Genomic DNA, 23,372 nt, shown 5'->3' with positions numbered 1-23,372 from the left:
ACTTCGTTCATCACATCAACATTCTTGATTGCGTCGACTGTATATCAATCATGTCAATGGCAAGGGATGTCACTGAATCACCATGATCACCACAGCCGAGCATGCAAAGCATTTAGTACGATTGTAAATGCCTCGCTGACGTGTCGACTCTGAGAGAGGAATTCTACGAAGAGTTGGAATCAGTACACCACTGCTTGAGTTTATCGCGAGGACAACGTCAAGAAGATGCCCTGCAGAATTTCCACAATCACCCGAGTACAGGTACGTTACATTATTTTTCTATCTTTTTGTTGGGTCGTTATTTTAGTCTTTACGCGGTAAATGCAAAATACGACGTTGTACGTGATTTCACGTGGATACGTAAGAGTGTCAGAGCGAGAGTACAGGATTGCAACCTACAAATGGCTTTGTATACAAGATGCTAATTTTCTCTTCGAAATGAATTATTCGTAATGTTGATGCTAACACGCGCTTTAATAGTTTCCGTTTCATAGATGACCACAGTTGGAGAAGTACAGAACCTGGTCCGCGGGAAAGTCATGTCGGAGGAGAGCGAGGAACCAAGCGAAGGTGGATATCCAACAGCAGTAGGAGCACGAACGAGACGTAGAGCTTAGAGTCCTCAAACATCGAGAAATGGAGGGAGTACATGATCCACTCCAAGCAGGAAGCGGCAGGCCGAGGAACATGCTCTCCCCCAACTACACAGTCAGCTGCAAATATACCACATGAGAAAAGTCAGTCAAACAAATTGTAAAAAGTATGACTGATCACTTCGTTCCTTTTATTCCGTGGGGAGAAACGGTGTCTTGATCGACATGCTACCTCGTTTGAATGGGCTTTTCGACAACATTGTAGATGACATGATTGGGTGGTCTCGGGACAGAGATGTTGTAGGAGTTGTCTTTCATGCCCCTTAACCGATCAGTATGCCTTTGGCTAGAAAGGACCAGTTGACGCCCTATGCCTTCAGCACCAAATTGCAGTCAGCGCACCAACCATACGAGGAGCTGTCACTCGATGAAAATGACACGTTTAATGTCCTACATTTGGCCATGGCTGCCATCAGGTCGAAGGGTTCTGAACCTCAATGAAAAGCTTCTGAAAATGCGCATCATCATCCAAATAAAAAATCGGGGATTTTTGCAAAAGGATGTGAATGTTTTCTTCGTGCCTTTCGTTTTCTTTTCCTTTCTGTGCCATTTACGAGGCCGGTCTGTTTCATCGCTCACAGCTCCAACAGCATCGACCTCATCTACGTGTGGCTTTCTCCCCACCACAGGCTCCTCAGACTTGATGTTATCTAACTTCTGCGTGATGTCAACGGACTGCATATAACACCTATGGCCCGGATATATAAACTTTTAACAAACATTGACAAACCATGCAGACATACACAAAGTCTACCCGCACTCTGAATCGTTTTGTATTTCCTCGGCAAATTGACGTTGAAAATACCTTACAAAGTGGACATTTGTAAATTTTCCAACAAATTCTCTTTTCTTTGTGGGTGCGAAAACAATCATCGTTCTTGAAATTTCAATTGCTCCTATCGCAGTGTCGCTTTGTTGCGTCTTGCAATGGTGCAGATCAGTGTTTACCGTGGCAAAGATAGCGAGCATTCTCACATTTTTGTGCTCAAATTTTACATCGTACCCCATCAGACACTTCTAACAAAAGTAAGACCTGCGATAAAATTCGCTGAGGGAGGTAACCAAGTCGAAGCACTCGTTATGTCATTAAAGGTATATGGCGTGATCTCAATCTTCAGACCCTGAATACATTATCGTGTTCAAAATTCTTTCGAAATGACAAGTACTCTGCAGTTTCTCATTTGAAAAGCGTTTTCAAAAGCCCTGATCTCTTCGAGACCGTATTTCAATGGCGTTGCCTTTGCACCGTTTCTCCCCACGGAATAAAAGGAACTAAGTGATCAGTCATATTTTTTTACAATTTGTTTGACCTTTCTCATGTGGTATATTTGCAGCTGACTTTTTAGCTGGGGAGAGCATGTTCCTCGGCCTGACGCTTCCTGCTTGGGGTGGATGATGTACTCCCTCCATTTCTTGATGTTTGAGGACTCTAAGCTCTACGTCTCGTTCGTGCTCCCACTGCTATTCGATGTCCAACTTTGCTTGGTTCCTCGCGCTCCTCCGACATGACTTTCCCGCGGACCAGGTTCGGTACTTCTCCAACTGTGGTCATCTATAAAACGGAAACTATTAAAGCGCGTGTTAGCATCAACACTACGAATAATTTACTTCGAACAGAAAATTTGTATCTAGCATACAAGCCATTTGTGAGTTGCAATCCTATACTTTTGATTTGACATTCTAACGTATACACGTGAATTCACGTACAACGTCGTATTTTGCATTTACCGCGTAAAGACCTAAATAATGACCCAACAAAAAGATAGAAAAATAATGTAACGTACCTGTACTCGGGTGATTGTGGAGATTCTGCGGGGCATCTTCTTGACGTTGTCCTCTCGATAAACTCAAACAGTGGTGTTCTGATGCCATCTGCTCGTACAGTTCCTCTCTCAGAGCCGACACATCAGCGATGCATTTTAAAATCATGCAAATGCCTTGCAAACTCGGCTGTGGTGATCATAGTCACTCAGCGACATCCCTTCCATTGATATACAATAGACGCACCAAGAATAGTGATGTGAATGCTGAGAAAAAATGCTTTAAGATTTTTGTATCTTCCTCTTGCCACGTTTATTACACTCTGTATACCGTGTTCCTTAACCATATTATCTTCTACACAAATGTGTATCGCCGGACAGACATTCATTGACATCCTCCAATCACAACTCACCAAGATTCCCAGATGGCTGACCACGGTCATCCTCCTCGACCAATCACATCGTGGCAGTGCGTAAGGACTGGGTTGGAGTAGACCTTTTCTTCCTTCCCATTGGTGAGTTCTTGGTGATACTTCCTGCCAACCAGACAACATCGTCATTTCCACCCCAACTGCATGGTCATTGAAATTAGGCGTAGCCTTTTGTCCACTACACCCACTCTATCTTTTTCTCTCTCTCTCCGGTAAGACTTCCTGTCAACCTTCCCCTCCATGCACTCTGCTTTTGTTCCGATCCATCCAGTAAACTTGACCCCATCCTCTATGTAAGAATAGTTCTGCCATACTCCCACTGTTTCCAATCTGCCGTTCACCATCCGTCTCCACTTTTGTTGGAATCATGCATGCAACCCCTGGTCCTGTATACCTAAATTGTATTCCACTGGTCTTAATTTTTCCTACCTTTCTGTGTTGGACTCTTGTTTCAAACTCTCACTAAGGACTTCCTCATCGTGGCTACTGGAACTTTTTTTCTTGGTTTCCTGCACGTGTTCTTCCTATACATGTACAATGTTCACAGCGAGATAAAGTGAAACTCGGATAACCTCAACTTCCTCACGTAGGCTATCGCTATATGAACTTGATCACTCTTTATACCATCCTGAACTTGCATTCCGCCCATGTAGGGAATATACATCGGAACTGCAAGCTTGTGCCTGGATACACTATTTATCGCTGTTCGGATACCCATTTTTCTCAACTATACATACATCATGTAAATGACCGTTGACCGTTATACTGCGTTCTTCGTCAAGCAAAACTGTACTGCACAATTAGTGCAGCGATATTCCCCTATAAAGTACTGATGAATATTCATTAGTTCATTTCATAAACAAGGAGCGTCCCTTCCGGAAACAATGGAGGAAAGTTCGTTATAGGAAGGTGACGAAAGAATATAAAGACAAGGATAGAGAGGGGAGGAGGAGACCTCTCTCTGTGCGTGGGGGAGCTCGATGATGCACTGGTAGAGCTTCCTCTCGTGAATCCTCTCGATAATCTTGCGTGCTTTCACCATGCCCTTCTCCTGGGATGTGGAACGGATGATTTCGTGGACAATACCGTCGGTAACCTGGGTAAACGCTTTCGGGTCCTCCACACTCTGAAGAAGGTTGAACTCTTCCCTGCGTATAATGCAACCAACATATAACTTTTAGGCACCGATTGCGCTCTTTTCAATAGGTTTCCTAATCATCGCAATAAATATTTCTCTTAGTCATTCCGTACAATTCCTTGAATAAGCAATCTTGGTTTTTAATGGGCGGGGTATAAAGAATTTATTTTAACGTACACTGTAACAGTTAGCTCTTACATAGTTTTGACTCACATATGTAACAAACAAACAGTAGATAATTTTAGAGAAAAAAATGTTATATTCTTGACGCTCAAGATTGTTTTTTTGTTCTTTGTTATTTTTCCAACTCAAATTAAGGCAATAATTAATATCACGAGTTTTGACAACACTGGAATTTTTGATGATGCCTGCTGATGATTTGCAATATTATCAATGTCAAATGACACATCCACGCCCTCATACTGTAAACACATCAGTCATTCTGCTTCTGTTTAACACAGCTCGTTTTTAATAACGACGAAGGAAGCTTGTCTTGCTATCAAAACTCACCCATTCATTCCTTCAAACTTGAGATTCCCTGCCGCCGCCACGAAAGCGTCCTTGTACCTGAAAAGAAATTGAACATGATTTGTCCTGCTACTTCCTTATTTTCAGAGACAATAGTCTTTATTCAAAGAACACTGCATGCACGGGGGTGCTTCGCAAATTCATGGACAATGTAATGAATACACCTCTGGCGAAATGTCTCAGTAGGCCTAAATGTACACAATAATTGCTGTTAAAGAAATTGTAAGCAGTCTGCTTTCTTAAATTTTCAGTAGATATGAATTGATAAATGCAAAGTGCATTAGGCTACACTATACCAAAAGCAAGTTTCAGCATACTCAGACATTTAATTTGAATTGATGCGGACGTCATTGACATCGTGCGGCCATATCCAACTATCCGAGAGTAGATGTGGCGCAAAAGTGAGAATCGTGCATTATTCTACGGCAACTTACAAGTGCCGAGATGATAATTCTTCACCTTCTTACCGACTGACCGAGAAGACGAGATCACCGATATTCGCCTTCTCTCCTTTTCAGACCCAAAAAGTCGAGACGGCAAGAAATTATCCCGTCTTCTCTAGAGCTCTTACACTGCGTAAAGATGAGCACTGATGCATGATTTATAATTATATAATATAGGTTTTCCCATCCATTTTCGCACTTTTGTCATTCAGTTTCAAAGATTTATTATTCAATTTCGTCCCGAGAAGCACGTGGAACGCAAATCCTAACTTCAATTTCGTCAATTGTCATTGTAATTCGTGTTTCGTCAAACATTTTCGAAGACATAGCATTCAGAATCGTCAATTTTCATTCAAATTCGTCCCTCCCGCTGACGGATCGCAGAATGTGAAGATCAAATTCCTTTTTTTTTCACACAATTTCACGAATTTTTCATTCAAATTAGTCAGATGTTGTCGATTCTTTATTTTGATGGTGAACCAACTTCAAGCCGACATATTTCTATTTTCTCTCGTAAATTGTATCGTTACACATTATTCCCTAAGCATTTGTTTAGACAATAAACACGAAAAACATGACTGCCGATCAAAATTGATTGAAGGATAAACGACAGTCAAAAGTCATAACCCAGGACAATATGCCAGTGTCACATTTTGAACTTTAACTCGTTATGTTCAGGTTTCGCACCATAATGCATGAAGCAAACTTTAAATTTTGTACCCTAAAAAGCAGCAAACATAATCATGTTATCCATTCTTTGACATTAAACAGGCTACAATTCTACACTTAAATTTTGTCTGTAATCATGTTTGCCCAGAAATCGCTTGTCAGTGTTTTCGTTTGCGAGACGGTACGTCTGTTTGTATCAGTGTGTACTCGGATTGCTTGTGTGCGTGTCTGTATCTGTGGTTCTCTGTGTGTGTGTCGGGGGGGGGGGGGACACTTGTGTGTATGTTAACACCTGAATGTAAAATGTGAACGGTTACAGGGGAAAAAATACATAAAAGACTGGAAAATCACACCGGATAGAGATATGAGACGAATATGAATGAAAATTTAACGAAAATGATTGACAAAAGGCGAAATCGATCCTGCTGCTTTGAGTGCTGCGAGTGAGACTGACGAATTTGAACTGTAAATGACGAAAATGTATGCCAAATGACTAAATTGAATGGGCTTTATATGAAAATGAACGACGAAAGACGAATTTGCAAGTAAGATTGGCCTATTCCCGACATCCTGCGACGAAATTGAAGTAAACATTTGTGAAATTGAATGAAAAAAAAAATTGAAAATGAATGGGAAAACCTATATATACACACAAACCTATTTAGGCAAAGTGAATGCTTTCATACGATTGTCATTTCACTGGGCAACGATCTCTATATGCTTTCCTATAAATGTTCTCGAAACTATATCCGTACGTACTAGGCGTTATGCCCCAGTCACATATAAACACGGATGCTCAAGGATCTACACGGTGATCCGGGGACGTCCGGGGATATCCGGGGAGATCCGGGATTTTGGTATGACTGTACACACGGTATCAACACGGCAGCTACACGGATAAGGCCGGAAGAGCGCGGCGTCTACACGGACAAACACGGCATCTACACGGATCAACACGGCAGCTACACGGCAGCCACACGGACCACCCCGGATTGCTCTGCCAACACGGCAATCCCCGGATGACGCCGGATGTTTTTGACCTCCAAAAGTTGCCGTGTTGGCCTCCCGGCGTCAACACGGATCTCTCCTCGGATCAGATCCGGGGTGGTCCGGGGTGATCCGGGATGTCTATGAGACTGGGGCATGATAAAAAAACATTCCCACTTTTGATCGTTAATAGTTCAAAAACTATATCACAGCTAGTCTTCATTCATCCTGAAATGTGGTGTATGCAAGTACATGGAAACATGTGCTTACTTCTTTCATGTGCATGCATTTCACCCTGTGTCATGAATTCAGACTAGTTGTGCTCAGGGCAATCCACAAGAATAATTGATACAGCATTCATGTGCCTTGCAGACGAGCTCTGAACAGGTGGTAGCCATGTCCATTGTTCAGGGTCATTCTTGGCACACACACACATACACACCATTGGTTACCGTGTAAAGTTCATGTTTTGTACAGAGGGTTAAAATTCGATCAAAATCTGGAACCTAACATTGAAATAGATCATGGATTTGATGAAACAAATTTAGGCTTTCGTATTCAAATTACCTCCAACTAAATTGTACACTATTCAGCTATTACTAATATCAACGACAGTTTTATCTGATATTTAGTTTTTATGCCTCCGCCACGAAGTGGTGCCGGAGGCATTATGTTTTCGGGTTTTCCGTCCGTCCGTCCGTCCGTCCGTCCGTCCGTCCTTCCGTCCGTCCGTAATGAATTTTGTGGACAAGGTAACTATCTAAACCTGTTGAGGTATCCTAATGAAACTTGGCATGTATGTGTATTAGGGGGTGAAGTTGTGCCTATCAACTTTTGGGCGCACATGCTCAAGGTCAAAGGTCAAAAGGTCAAGGTCAAATACATAAAATTTCACTATTTCCACCATATCTATTGAATGCCTGAAGATATCTTCTTGAAACTTAGTGTATACATGTATTACCCAATTAAGATTCTCTGGTGAAAGTTTGGGTCATGAGGTCAAAGGTCAAAGGTCAAAAGGTCAGGGTCAAATACATAAAATTTCACTATTTCTACCATATCTATTGAATGCCTGAAGATATTTTCTTGAAACTTAGTGTATACATGTATTACCCAATTAAGATTCTCTGGTGAAAGTTTGGGTCATGAGGTCAAAGGTCAAAGGTCAAAAGGTCAAGTAAAAATATTAAAAGTTTTTTTTCTCCATACCTTGGAAAATTGTTCAAGGTATCTTCATGGAACATAGTATTTACATATACTGACTGGAAGTGATTATCTAGAGAATGTAGGGTTCATGGGGTCAAAGGTCAGGGGTCAAAGGTCAAGTGCAACACTTCAAAATTTTACTATTTCCCTCCTATCATGCAATGCCAGCAGGGTTATTTTTTTTTTACACTTGGTGTATGCATACATGTGTAATTATAATAGAAATTCTCTGGAAAGTTTTTTTTTTCTTCTTTTTTGCCTCAAAGGTCAAAAGGTCAAAGATCAAGTGAAAGTGCTGAACTAACTTTTTCCTCCATATCTCGGAAGTGGCTCAAGTTATCTTGAAACTTAGTACATATTATGCATGTTCTACCTGAAAGTGATTATCTTATGAATTTGAGGGTCAAGGGCCAGATGAAAATGGTAACAATTTACTATTCAATTCAGAAATTGCACTTTTTCTCCACACCTGTACCTTGAAAATTACTCAATGCCTAAATGTATGAATGGGTCAAAGCCGAGTTAAAGTCCTTAAATCCCTAGATACATGCTCTCCTATTCATCCAATTAAACCTAGGTCAAGGAAGGTAAACATTCAACACATTTGTGACAAACTTGTCATTTCAATATTTTGCCAATTTTGTGAAAATGTAATCACACATTGTCCACATGTACTATCTAGACCTATTGGGAAAATCATGCATTATGGCGGAGGCATACCAGTCGCCAAAGCGACATTTCTAGTTTAACTATTAAGAGTAAAAAGTGGGAAATGTTTTTCGTAACACCTAGTAGTATTAATATGTATATACTCAGCCGAGCCCGAAATTCGTCATCAGTTCAACTCTAAAAGAAACCGCGAACACAGCGTGTAATGCGTGCGTTTTACAAAGAGGTCACTCTGTAGGCGTTTGCACATTTTCTTCTAGTTGTCAAAGAATATCGTTTTTGTGAGAACAAAAATGGTACACATCTTTTTTTTTTTCTTTTTTTTTTTTTGGTTTCATCATCCAAACAGCCTTTATAGTTTCTTCCAAACTAAAAGGTTCTCCTCCCTCAGAACAATTCTTCTCTCAGTATTCTAAAAGTGCTAACAAGATTTTTTTTTTCTTTTCTCAGACACATGTCCAATTTTCATTTACACCTGTAAATATCTCACATGATTTCAACCGCAATGGTAACACGGTGCTGGTAGGCAGAGTAGTGAAGATGACGCCTTGTAACAAACATGCGGTTTAACTCTCCTGCAACCTGAAAAAAAATTGAAAAATCAAACAAACAAATCCACTGTAGCTATTTTGCCTGCCTGTTTCCTTCACATGCATTCTTCTTTGAGAAAAAAGTTCCAGCTACCTGCAGGCCCTGCTGACTGAGAAAATGTAACAGGGCATGTTGTCTTAAACTTATTATGTTGATAATATCCCTTTCCATGACATCTGTTTCTCAATGTGAGTACACTATCGGCAATGTCAGCTCTAATCCAGGGTTCGATAGACAACAGATATTGATGTCGGCTACCGAATTTTTAGGAAGGTTATTTTTAGTGGCCCGATCGGGCAACTGAGTTACAAATGGAATTGTTGGGTGCTTTTATTTCGAGGGACTACATTATCTTTTTCTTGCCAGTAAAATTTCATATTGACAGATTTTCAGTGGCCCGAACTAACTACCAAAAATAAAGTTAGTGTAGAGCCCTGTCATAATATGTAGAATTTTGATATAAGTCATTCATTACAGTTTTTTTTTTCATATGAGATTGAAACATTATTTTCATTTTCTTTCTGAATGATAAGTTCATATGTCTTTGATTTTTTGCATCAGCACATTGGGCCGAATGCATAAACGCTAGCAATTGCTTGTGCTAGCCTTTTACTCGAATCCGTATGCATAAAAACAAGCAATTGCTTGCGAGCAGAAGCTTTTGCTAGCAAGCACAAGCAATTGCTTGCTGCCCTCAAGCAATTGCTTAGAAAACCAAGCGTTTGCTTAAAAACGTATGCATAAAACGTACCTTTTGCTAGTTCTTGCTAGCAATTGCTTACGATTTTCCAAGCTCTATTAAATGAGCTTGAGCTTTTGCTTAACCGGAACGTTCCCTTTTTTAATCATTTTCATATTTATGAAAGAAAGACCACACTTGTGAAGGAGTGGTATAAATCTACAAGAAATTACTCTTGAGTAGTGTAAGACACTTTTTCATTTCAACACCGGGAATGTCCAGTGGTTAGCACGCAAAATGTGATGAAAATCAGGATGTCTGACTTCGGTGGAGAGCAAGGAGACCTCTCTCCGCGTGCGATCTGGCAGATCCGGGCTACTATAAGCCGCAGTGATGGGAATCAGCCAATAATACGTGTGTGTGTATAGATGTGTGTGTATGTGTTTGTATGTGCATTTCAAAGCTCTTCTGCTATGTCAGGAAATGTGTCCTCACACACATGCCCTTTCAAATACATGCTGTCACACTCGCCTTTGTTCTTGTGTTCGCACAGGCGTGAAGTCCCTTTTGTTGAAAACGCAAGCAATTGCTTGTGCGGGACAAGCAAAAGGTAATAGCATAAGCAAAAGTTTATGCATATAGATTTAAGCAATTGCTTGAGCTAGACCTTTTGCTAGACGAGCTTGTGCTTTTGCTTGAAGCAATTGCTTACAAGCAATTGCTTGTTTTATGCATTCGGCCCATTATAATGCGATTCTCTCCTTTCTTAATAGTGCAATGTAATGCACACTTTTAATCTAACACTGATTGCATTATTAATCTAGCGCCAGCAGGCAAGTATGTGAACCTCAGAGAAAAACAACAACAAACAAACACAGCCTAAGAAAATGAAACCAAACAATCACCTTGTCTCTGTAGCAAAGCTCTTTTCTCACGCTTCCATCATTTTGCTCCACTTCACAGACTTTTACGAAGGAGAGGATTCGTTGGAAGTCGAAGGATGAATTGATCCCGAGGAAGAGAGCGTCTCGAACCAGGTAGTCCCACTTGTCAACGTCGATCCCGTTGACCGTGTTGTTAACGATCTGGTACAGGTAGAACTGCTTCTCGCAGATCTGTACGAGCATCAAATTGTGTCACTCTCACAACTTAACTTGGTGAACCTACATACTATAATATAACTGTTGTACCTCGATAATGGGAACCAGGGGTAAAGGAGGAACACAGGACAAAGTTAAACACCCCCATTTAACCTATGAATATGCAGTCTTAAATAGGAATATAAAGATTATGCACCAAGAACCCTCTACGAGGCCACATCTTTTGATATCAGAGGCATACATGCAGGTTATTGTATATGTGTTTGTATATATGGAAAATGTCTGTTTTTACTACCTTAAAACCAATAATTGATAACAATGTACTTTATGCCAAATTATCGTGATTATCTGAAACATCTCAAAAAAAAATCATGGTTACAATGGATGGGCCTAACCCCCGATAGCAGACTGAAGTCAATAAGACGTCTGAAGTTGGTCGCTACTGGTAAAAACTGGTTGAACGTCATATTAGCGACAAATTAAGGACATAAAATTTACGTCATTTCAGTGACGTATATATGACGTAAATTTCACGTCAGTTTTGTAACGTATTTAGCACGTCATATTAGCGACGAAGTTTTGACGTAAAATTCACCTCAGTTTTGTGACGTACGGTTCATCACGTCATATTAGCGACGTATATATGGAGTAAATTTCACGTCAGTTTTGGAACATATTTATCATGTCATATCAGCGACGTATTTATGACGTAAATCTCACGCCAGTTTTGTGACTATTTATCGCGTCATATTAGCGACGTATTTATGACGTAAATCTCACGCCAGTTTGTGACTATTTATCACGTCATATTAGCGACATATCTATGGCGTAATATTTACGTCAGTTTTGTGACGTATTACGATATATATTAGTGGCTTTCCTGATAGCAGACTAATGACGTCCTTAAAACGTCAATATAACATCCCTATAAAACCATTTTTTTTTTTTTAATCGTTACATTCGTGACCATAAAGGCCCTTTCACACCTTTCCGGGTAACCTATGCGGGCTTGCTGCGAGTAGAGATTTTCCAGCACGTAGGAATATTTTCTGCGGGCGGACATGGATGTTGACGAGTTCCGTACTTGCGTTTTACCTGCTTGACGCGTGCTGCTTACCTGCTGCTTGCGTGTATTCCGTGTGACCTGAATGAGAGCTTGAAAATCGATCCGTTTTCAGTTACGAAGCACCTGCGTTACAGCTGCAAAGTACCCTCGTATAAGTTGCCTGCGAGGTGCTGCCGCTAAGGGCCTCCTACTGGCGTTCTACGTGTACCTCTGCGGGCAAACCCAGCGGCTCACCCGGACCGAATTTTGAGCATGTTTAAGGCCTTGTCACACCGTGTCTGGAAAAGCATTGCGTGTTGATTTGCGGGGAACATTGTTTGCTACCCGGACCTCCGAGCAGTTTGCCCGCACCTACCAGTTCATAGTACGCGTACCTCGCCCGTAGTTGTCCGGAGGTGCGCACGCAAGTCCGATTTACCCGCAGCCAAGTTTTCCAGGTGAGTCGCGGAAATCGCCCGCAGAGGTCCACGCAGAACACCAGCAGGAGCCCGTAGCTGTCGCAAGTCAGAGGCAGTTGACCCGCTCGAAGTATGAAAGTTGCCCATGGATCCATGCTTTTGCACCGAAAGCGCGTGCCATCTCATGACCAGATGACACTGTGTGGGACTTCTGCCATATCAAATTCCTTCGAAGGTATTCCTTCACCGAGTTGCCATGTGCCCTCACTCGCCACCCATGTGCTTACACGTAGGTCAAACGGAATGGACTTTAGTAGAACGTAAGAAGCACCGGTCCAGCAAGTAAGACGCATGCGAAACTCGCCCAAATCCTTGTCCGCCTGCAAAAATTTTCCTGCGCGCTCGAATATTCCCACACGCGCAACTCCGGGTAACTACGGGTGAGATACGTGCTAGGTACTGTCATATGCGGGTCATCCGTGGGGACCTTCGGGTAGCAAAAATTGCTCTTCGCAAGTCGCACGCAAGGCAAGGTGTGACACGGCCTTAATATGACGGAAGTTTTACGTTAATTTACAACCAATTAATTACGGCTAATTAAGACTAAATGCTAGAGTCATACACGGTCAGGTCACAAAACGGATTTGGTCCTGGTGAAAATGAGCCGGATTAGTCCCGGAATGTAGGGCAATTTATGCTGCAGTCACAGTCACACACGGCCGGATTTCGAACAAGGTACATAAGGAATTAAAACCGCATCGTCCCAGTTTGAGCCGTAGAGACCCGTATTGACCCGTATCGAACCGTATAAAAATCCTTTATTGAATCCTTTTCGACCCCTGTCGACCCCTGTCCACCTACTTCGATCCGTACCGACCCAGATGTAAAACTTGTCATCATCCGTTGCATGAAGGCAATGCGGTGTACGGCAAGGGTCCATACGGTTTTACGGTGCGGGTTGCAGCGAGTCGATGCGAGTAAATGCGGTTCGAACCGGGTCAATTCGGATATCAATACGGAACTGAAATCCTTAGCAGAATCCAACATTTACCAGTTCCTGTCCACGACATATGCTCTCTCCGAGGATGAGTTCATGGATCAACTTCTGGTCGTCTGGTCGGATAAAGTGATATTTTAGACGTTCCTCCAGTTTATTTTGTTTAATCAGGTGTTTTAACATCTTCACTGATTGCTCCTCGTGCTGTTGAGGTTGATGAAACAAAAAAAAACACCAAAAACGTGTAATAGGGCCTACTTTTCTTCTTGTACTCTTGTCACTATGTGCCTATCGCGTTAGCTGTACGAAACAAGGTCAGGTCTTATTTACGAAGTGATGAGCTACTTTGAAAAATGCATGTTTGAAATTTGCATTGAATTTAGCACTATATCCACGTCCACTGTACATTTTTTTCTCTAAGTCCAAAATATTTGAGGCACTCCAGAAAATGAAGCATGAAAACGTTTTACACATTTTCCATGAACCTGCCAGGAAAAACTCCAAACCAGGTGATGTTGTATGAATCATTTCAGTTTATTGTAATTACTATACTTCTTTTGATTTATTTCAATCAACACTTAATTTAAACAAAATAAATGCTATCCAAGGACAAACGCAAGTTGTTGTCACGTCTTGGTAAAATGATAAATGACCAGTGACAAAAATAGAGGGGCAATACTTTAACCCTCTTCTTTTTCGATTTATAAAGATGATCTGTCATAATGTTAACACTTTTTCCATTATGCCCTGTTCACTGAAAACATATTAATGTGTGTTTACTTTAGGTGATTATCAATTTTTATTTCTCATGGGAATATGGCTAAGAAATTGATATAAATATAACACCATGGATGGAAGCAAATAAACATATATCATTTGATATTGATAAGACAAGTTTAGTGAACTTCACGACCCGTCGATATTACAGAAATGAAGTAAATATAGTATATTTAGTATATATAAGTATATATAATAAATTTCACACCTTTGTCATTCAAATTCATATAACGTGCATTCAAATTCACACAGCGCACGCACGCGGAAATATTCGGGCATTCAAATTCAGAATCCGAGCCATCAATTTCATTTATTGGCGTTCTATTTCGTTTTTGTGAAATCAAATTCACGATTGGGCATTCAATTTCAAAATGCGAGCACCGACTTTCCTGCTCGTGCATTCAAATTCATGCGATAGTCATGTGATTGTCCCAATGAGCTTGTTTGGAGCGTTCAATTTCATTTTTAGGCGATCAAGTTCCTACTTCGTGCAATCAATTTAACAAGGAAAATGAAGTAGACTTCTTAAAGAAGAAATTTATAGGAAATAATATCATATAAATTGACTGTTTTCCATCATTTAATGTTATTTTGATTAATTTCTAACATAAATCATGCAATAAAGTTGTCTCTGCTTTGAATATAAGAATCTTTATTTTTACCAAATTTGAGCACTGGAAAAAGTTCGATGCGGCTACGAAAAGTGCCAAATCTGTGACGTCACCACGTGTGTATGCAACCCAGTGGGATTTACGTATCTATAGGCAAGCTGTGCGCACTTTTCAGGAAATTGGTGTGTAATTTGTTGTCAATCTAGAATAAATCGTCCGCCAAAACTATATATTCACGTCGTGAAATTGTTTGTTTGTTTGTGTTCATTGGAATCATATTTTACACCCACAGATTTACGGAAAACGAAGTTTTAAAAGCACAAAACCTATCGTCAGCTCAAGATTCACGATTGCCGTGATCAGCTGTTCCTTCGTACAGCTACAATTTGCTGTTATTATTGACACAACAAATCGATCATTGTGGGGGAATTGCGTATAGCTGAGGTATACATACTCATGAAGGATGATAACTAAGTCAAAGGGCTGTAATTGATTGGAAATCATTTTTACACCCATAAATTTACGGAAATACGACGTTTGAAAAGTACAAAACCTACCGTAATCGGCTCAAGATTCGCGATTGCCGTGATCAGGTGTACGCACAACAGTACCAGCAGAATCGGCAGTGAAGAGGTATTCCTTGATGCCGTGATTTCAGCTTGATTCTTCTTCGAAATGGCATGATGAAGGTTTGTTAGATAAATGTGACCTTCTTTTTCTCTTGTGTGTTGGTTTAAATTCTAATTTCTACCTCAACTTGCTAAAAAAAAACACTCTAACAAAGCGGGAAACTGCAACATTTCCGTGCTGAGCAGCAGTCACGATACACTGCAAGCATGCATCGCTGCTGCAGCGATCCCCATAGCATATACACGTAGGTTGATTGTAAACAAGGGGGTCCTCGGCGCAGTTGACCAATCGTGAACACGTATTTCGATCACTTGTCTTGGTAAGCAACAAGGCTGTTTACGCGATGTTTCAGACGAATTTATGAATGAAAGTGAGTAGCATGACATCATGCCATGACCATACTTGGAATAAGCAGAGGTAGAGCTTTCTGTAGGTACCAAATGTGTCAGGGTTCAACGCAGAATATCTAAGACACGATCGCCAAAAGAACAGTCATTTTCGCCGTAAGCGAAGGCGATTTGGTCTTTAGACGTAAGATTTTGGCCAACATTTGAGATTGACATCCCACTTTTCTCTTCAAAATTCCACATTTTGTAGGTTGTATTTTGAAATGTTGTTGATATCAGTCAGAAACTAGAAAATTTCCCCTACAACGTGATACCAAAATGTCAATTTGGTCCCTGAGGTAGGTCATTTTTTGACCTTTTTCGGGCTGTAGCGCGAAATCACATTTGCCGAGAAGTTTCGGGTTTTGCCAGAGCGGGTCTCATATAGACGTACGGCAAATCAGCTCATACACATTAGGTGACGTCGCTCAAATCCGATGTTTCTTGTAGCGAACGGAGCTACGTGGTCAAGGAAATTGGGTGGTTTTTCAATCTCAAAAACAGTTTAGGGGTAAAGTTACATCGTCTAAAAGATATCCAGTTTTGTTAACTAGCTTCTTAGCTTTCCGTAGATATCAAACTTGTCATATTTCTAGATTCTCTATAAATTTCTGCTTTAAGAAAGGAAAAAGGGCCAACACAACCAATCAAGGCTTGCATATAGTGTAATTATGATTGTTTACAGGTTCTGCATTGTTTTCTGTTCATGTACTCTTTGTTTTTCGTCTCAATAAATGTCAAATTGTAATGTCCAATCAGCAGTACTGACATCCAAACAACACAATGACAATTTAATCGTATTTCTTGATGATACTGCATGCTGACAACGCCCCAGCACCAACCACATAATGACAATTCATCAATTTAAAGACAAACTGACACACAATGATCTCGCATAGTCCCGCAAAAGTAAACCAATAAGACAGCAATACACAGCAAACAAGACTTATGAAATGTCCATGTATCAGTTTCAATATAGTCGAAATTGTTAATTTTTTTCCCCGAAGGTGTCAACCAACCATCCATATCGACGCTCGTCTGTAGGCGTATACAGTGCCTAATGTTTGTTTGTTTGTTTCATTTTCCATCTAAGAAGATGGCTGGATAACCCATATTCATCTGCAATAGCTGGTCTTCAATATGGGTCCCAGTTGGATGTAAGCCTTAAACACCCTGCACTTTGCGATGAATAAATGAAGTGGGATCTTTTACGTGCATGAGTTGTGACTCTCTTACACATGGGACCTCCATTTTATATTTGAATTAATTTGAATTGAAAGGTATTTTTATTTGGCAACATCTCTTGCAGCCCGTAGGCTGAATTACAGATATTTTACATGAGTAAATGTGAGGACATAGAAATCTGTCCAGTCCAAGGGACATGTAACTGTATATTCCTTTTCGTAGGCGCGAGTTCAAATTTTCAATGAACAGGTGGACCTCTACTGCAAAATATATAATCATCATAAATCCCAATATATTCAAAGACATATGAAGAACACATGCATACACGGCCCCAAACTAACTAAATTCAGGACTTCTTTTACATTGAATGCAGCTATTTGGAACATGGTTGCCTATTCACGAATTTGAATGAACGACGAGATTCCGTCGCCAGCTTAACATGAATTTGACTGCTCATTGATGAAATGCGTGCTTCTCTCTTAAATTTGAATGCTCCGATAGTGATTTTGAATGTTCCGATAGTGAATTTGAATGCTGTGATAGTGAATTCGAATGACCAGATTTTGAATTTTGATTCCTGATTCAGTGCTGCGAGCGTGGAATGCGTGAAATTGAATGCTCGGAATAGGAACTTGAATGACAAAAGTATGAAATTGACCGGGTAAACCTATATCAAAATTTATGCAAAGTTCAAAAAGTTCACAAATTGTCAAGTTTTGATAAAGATTAAGTTATAACCATATGAGACTTTTTTGGTAAAAAATTGGATGATAAGTTGTCGTAGAAAAATCAGCTAATTGTGTCATATCATTTCGTATTGTTACACGAAGAAAATAGTTTTTATTCAAAATACGTTGAACTATCACCCCTTATCTCTTCTCATTTGAATTGTGAATTGATCACTTTTTTAATGTTATTCATCAAAAATTAATCTACTTTTATCTATTATAATCAATTATGATAATCATTTTCTTCCAAGAAAAAGATATTTGCACCATTACCCCTTCATATTACTTGCATGAATAAGCTGTGTTGACTTTAAATGAGAATCATACCTACATATACAACTTTTGGGTTTTTTTTTCCAAACTGGTATTCTATGTGGTCTATTTCCTGTTCCGATCGAGGGTAATCTCGATCTAGATGTATACAGTTTTGCATAATTTCCACCCATCTCTTCTAAGAACAGATATTTCTGAGTCATCTTTTTTTCTTTTAATTGAGTCTCCTACTATGGAACAATACTTATCTTAAACCTCCTATGCACTGATTTTTTTACCAGGCCAATTCTATTTTATATATACAGTATAAGAAGATATACTGAAGACGATTTTTTTTAATGTTTTTCACTCTAACATTAAACAAAAACTGTTCTAGAAAGCGTGCAAAATGTGTCGATTTCTCCTCACTCACGGCCGCTGAATTAGTCTAGAATTTAGCGATTGACTTGATGATGTCATCATGTGAACGGCGCATTCCTTTGGCGTAAACGAGCCGGCCGTTGCATATGAGTTTGCATTTCAGTCACGCTGAACATAACTGAATGAAGTTGTGTACAAGCAATCCGATAATTCTATGGACACAAAATGGCCTACATAAGACGATCTCGACCCGAATTTCAAAGTCGATGAGGATGAAGACGAAAGTGATCTTGAAACCAGGAGTGATGACAGCGACAAAGATGATGGAGATTTTGGGGGAGTTAGGGGATGCGGAAGACGGCGTGCAAGCAGCAGAATTAGGGGGTGGTGACGCGCAGTCCGGCTGTATCAGCATAAATATTTTCCTATTAGCCTGCTCTCCGGCTGACCAGAGGGTTGAGGCCGACGAGGTGGGACAGCTGGACTAACGGGCGCTTATGTACTTTCGTATCCATGTAGACATCTTGCGGTAGAACATAATTACACCAAAACCACTGGATACATTTCATAGCTTATTTCCATTCACTCACGTAATTTGAACGAAATCGGTTGAGGGAAAACGCCTCTCAAAACGAACTCGATCTTCGCGAAGATCGCGGCGTAGGTACGCTGCCAGTAATTTAGAAATGAAGTTAGCTGTCTAATATATCGAACGATATTGCTTACCATCAAAGCGTTACGACGTTTACCCGGACAGCTCCAGATAATTAAAGCAAAGCTGTACTCGTTTTTCTACATGTTCTAGCGGAACTCTAAATATTGAAGTGTTTCAAGGTGTGTGATACATGTGGACCTTACACATCTGTTTGAACGAATACCAGTGGATATTTTGTCATATTTTGAGATGTACTCTTTCATGGCCACTCCTTCGTCCGAAGCGTATGTACCCAAGGGATCGAAGCCAGTCTTCATACAGGCAAGAGATGTCACACGGATAGACGTCACCAACACCCTTACAGGTGAAGAATTGTACCTTGCATTGATCCGTTCGGTAGACCGCCAGTATGTCACCGGTGTACAACGCATCGGTTCTCTATGGAGAGTCTATGTAAACAGTCATGAAGCCAGAGCAGCCTTGTTACCAATGGCCTTCTACTGAGAAGCACCACAATTTCCGTCTATGACATAAATCCGTACACGGAAGCAGAAAATGAACACTTAACACGTGTGTTGATCAACTGATAAAATCTACTCTGGAAAAAATGAAATGTCAAGTGAGAGGTGAAATCATTCGGCAAAAACTTCGAGTGAATGGTGTACTGATTGATTGCTTGAATGGAGACAGAGTGTGCTACATAGATCCACCATCTCAGCCCCTCCCTCGGTCCATAATGGTGGCAAATTTGTTTCGTGCTCGTGTGTTTCATAATGGGCAACATGAGTATATGTGATAACATATTCAAGATGTCTAGAGACGGGGCACCATTCGTCACAGTGCTCGAACAGTATCAAATGCAAAATCTGCAACAAAACTGGCCACAAAAGCACAAGCTGTGTGGAAAACACAAACACTGCGACGCCCAGTACATCGTCGCGTAGCTTCCCAGCTGATCGCAGCTCACGTGACAGTGTGAGGAATCCATAGAAGTCACGTGACGGCAGCAACCGACGAGGATGACACCTATGCTTCTCAACAATGGAATGATGTCATCAACGATGCCCTGATGAGCGCTCGCGACTCCTCTTCCAGACAAACAAGCACTTCGGAATGTGGAAACAAAAGCAACTCACAAGTTATGACGGGCCCAACGCTGGATTCCAAGCGAAGCGATGATTCCGGTGTACGCTCGAAGACCCTACACCAGCAGGATATATCCTACTTCTTGCGTCCTAAACTCACAGCGTCACCTCAGTGTACGGATGCCACTCGAGAAAGCGCTAGAGAGCAAGCAAGCGACGACTCGAATAACATCTCCTTTGATGACACCTGCACTGATGACGATCAACCAGTTGCCACACCTAAATCTCCAAAGTCAAAGAAAAAAGTGAAAAAAGATAAGAAATCCGGAAGGAAAAGAGGGAGTCAAAGAAAATTACAAAACAAACAAGCAAACAAGTGAATGATGATAATGAAAATGAAACCCATGGTGGTGATGATAAATCGAAAAGAAAGTTGAAAGGACGTTCTCAAAAACTCAAAGCATATCACTTTTATCTCTCAATGTACGGGGAATCACAGATAAGTTCAAAAGAAAGAGAATATTTTCCTGGATAAATCATCAAAAATCAGATGTTGTTATGTTACAAGAAACATTCCCAACACCGGAATTGGAAGCAGTTATCAGAGTAGAAGGTCGTTACCATTGCTATTTCAATCATGGTTCAAACCACTCCCAAAGTTGTATTCATCTTTATTCGTAAAAATGAATATGTCAAGCCACTCGAATGCTACACTAATTTTGATGGAAGAGATGTCGCATTACGACTGTTTAGTGGTGAATTCTTTTATCTTGTTTTGAATGTTTATGCACCTACCAAACGTAACGACAAAGAGCAGTTTTATAGAAAATTTTTCAAATGGCTAAAGAAGGTGAAACTTAAAAGTGACATATTAATATTAGGAGGGGATTGGAATTGCGTGCAGAACTCTTCGCTTGATACTCGTGGCGTATCTTATGCATATAAACAAGTGAATTGGTTTCAGAAATTGCTTAAGCGATTTCAGCTGATAGATGTATGGAGACATTTCTTTCCATTCAGAAAGCAATACACTTGGCGTCAATTAACGCTGAATGTTTTTTCGCGATTAGATTATTGGCTAACATCAAACTTTCTTTTACCCTTTGTTCAGGCAACAGAAATAAAACCAGTTGTAAAGTGTGATCATTGTGCAATCACCTTACGAATAACAACTTCGCATAATCAGAGAGGAAGTGCAGTATGGAAGATGAACAACTCTTTGTTGAAAGATGATGATTATAAAGAAAATGAAAAGCGTATGTGTAACTGCCAAATTTAGAATGGAAAATATTCAAATGAATGCACAAGTAAAATGGATATGTGCAAAATACGAATTAAAGAATACATGATTAAGTATGCGAAACAAAAATGTAGAGAAAAAGAGAAAATGTGGAGAAAGTTACAAAATGAATAAGAAGACTTTTTGTGAAGACTGATGAAAATCCGTCTGAGGAAAATGTAAGGAAATTAAAAGAAATTCAGAAGAGATATGATGATGTTTTGACACAAATATGTAAAGGCGCGTTTATAAGGTCAAGACAGCAATGGATGGAAAACGGTGAAAAATCCACTAAATATTTCCTTCAAGTTGAAAAAAGGAATGCTCAGAAAAAAACAAATAGACTGTATAAAAAGAGATGGAAAGTATGTTACAAATCAAGAGAGTATACTCAAGGAAATATCTTATTACAAAGAGCTGTACTCTCAGAAGTCAGAATTTGATGTTGATGAATGTGATGAGTATCTAGCCTCAATCGAAATTCCAACTCTTAATGATGAAGAGGCAATGTCATGTGAAGGGCTGATTACTAAAAAAGAATGTCACGAAGCCCTTTTAACCCACTACACACTGATCTCCACAGACTAAATACACAGATAACCAGGTTCCTGTATAGAACGGGTTAACTATGAAAAATAATAAGTCACCAGGGAGTGATGGACTGTCGGCTGAGTTTTATATGTGATTTTGGGATGATGTCAAGTCCTTATTAACCGAAAGTGTGAATTAAGGTTTTCGGAAACAAGAATTATCTGAATCTCAGAAGCTTGCTATTTTGACATTATTGTATAAGTAAGGGGACAAACAATGTTTGGATAATTGGAGATCAACATCTTTGATAAACATAGACTATAAAATTATAGCAAAGGTATTGTGCAAAAGATTAAAGAAAAAAGTAGAAAAGTAGGTTTCCTTTGATCAGACAGGTTACATCAAACGTCGTTCGGCTATGCAGAATTTACGTTTAGTTCAAGACATTATTGAATACTGTGTTTACTGTGATCTACCCGGTATTTTATTATTCATCGATTTTCAAAAGGCCTTTGATTGTGTTCGTCATGAATTTGTTTACACTCACTGCACTTCCGACATAAATACAAACCGAGAATGGCGTGGAGTATGCATGTTCGTGGATTTATTGGAGAGTACAAGTTTACCAAAACAAAAAGTGCTTACCACATTACATAACATAGTTACTCATGATAACATGATAGGGTTGTACACTTTATAGACGAGAAAGTAAAAACATGATCATACCAATGCTTGTTATACACAATTATACTTTCCGGTTTCAGGATTCGGTAATTTTACACCGACAAACAGAAATATTATCCAAGTAGTAAATGCTTTCAAACACGCCACTGCTATGTCTAACTCTGGAAGGACCCGGGTTTTCTCTCCGCAAATTTGTATTCATCTCATGACGAGCATCTGCACCGTGGAATACAACAACATATATACATGGCAGTGCTCTCTGCGTACGGGCCACCTACAGACAAGCACCCCGGATCCCGCCTTGCCTCTTAGGCCCTTGTCGGAGGACTCCCTGCATGGTAATCCGAGAAGTATCCCCATCGAGTATAACTACAGTGGACTTCTCTGATTGACAGGCGAGCCCACTCAACTCGGAACCCACAAGCGCGTACAGACCCATATACAAAAGCCCCCTGCATCAGAAAAGTGCTCGGCACTAGTCACAGGCGGGCGCGTCCGTGACCCGCCGGCTTTCCTCACGGTGCCTCTTGATGCATAAATGGCCACAATAACAATTGTTAATAAAACAAACATTCCGAAATACACCCTTCCCTACGAGTTTGACATAACAAGTGGAAAACATTTCATGTACTGTATAAACTACATCTGCGCAGAGGCCCAGAAATGAACAATTTCCGCCTCTACCAATCCCCACCAGAAAAGACGCGCAGCACCGCACCAGTCCTGAACACGAAGCGACGCCACCCAGATTTGCGTCACCCCACGGGCCCATGCACCGTACCGTGAGGAACACAACCCCAGCGCCGCCGCGCGTCCACGGCGCGAAGCCGCGCGCGTCCCCGGAGGGAAGGAGACCCCAGGATTGGGTGAAAA

General features: G+C 40.5%; 1 protein-coding gene across 1 annotated transcript in view; it reads right to left on the bottom strand.

Annotated features, from left to right (window-relative positions):
- Nucleotides 1-23,372, bottom strand: part of LOC140233337 (deoxynucleoside triphosphate triphosphohydrolase SAMHD1-like) — a 58,642-nt gene that overhangs the window by 4,962 nt on the left and 30,308 nt on the right. The window contains exons 4-8 of the mRNA XM_072313447.1: nucleotides 13,370-13,519; nucleotides 10,660-10,869; nucleotides 8,975-9,066; nucleotides 4,493-4,549; nucleotides 3,800-3,992 (exon numbers count right to left, since the gene is read on the bottom strand). Of these exons, the coding sequence (XP_072169548.1) occupies nucleotides 3,800-3,992; nucleotides 4,493-4,549; nucleotides 8,975-9,066; nucleotides 10,660-10,869; nucleotides 13,370-13,519 (702 nt within the window). The remainder of the gene's footprint in view (nucleotides 1-3,799; nucleotides 3,993-4,492; nucleotides 4,550-8,974; nucleotides 9,067-10,659; nucleotides 10,870-13,369; nucleotides 13,520-23,372) is intronic.

This window comes from Diadema setosum, chromosome 9, assembly GCF_964275005.1.
Source record: "Diadema setosum chromosome 9, eeDiaSeto1, whole genome shotgun sequence".
Classification (NCBI taxonomy): domain Eukaryota; kingdom Metazoa; phylum Echinodermata; class Echinoidea; order Diadematoida; family Diadematidae; genus Diadema; species Diadema setosum.
This window is presented reverse-complemented; position numbering and strand designations above follow the sequence as displayed.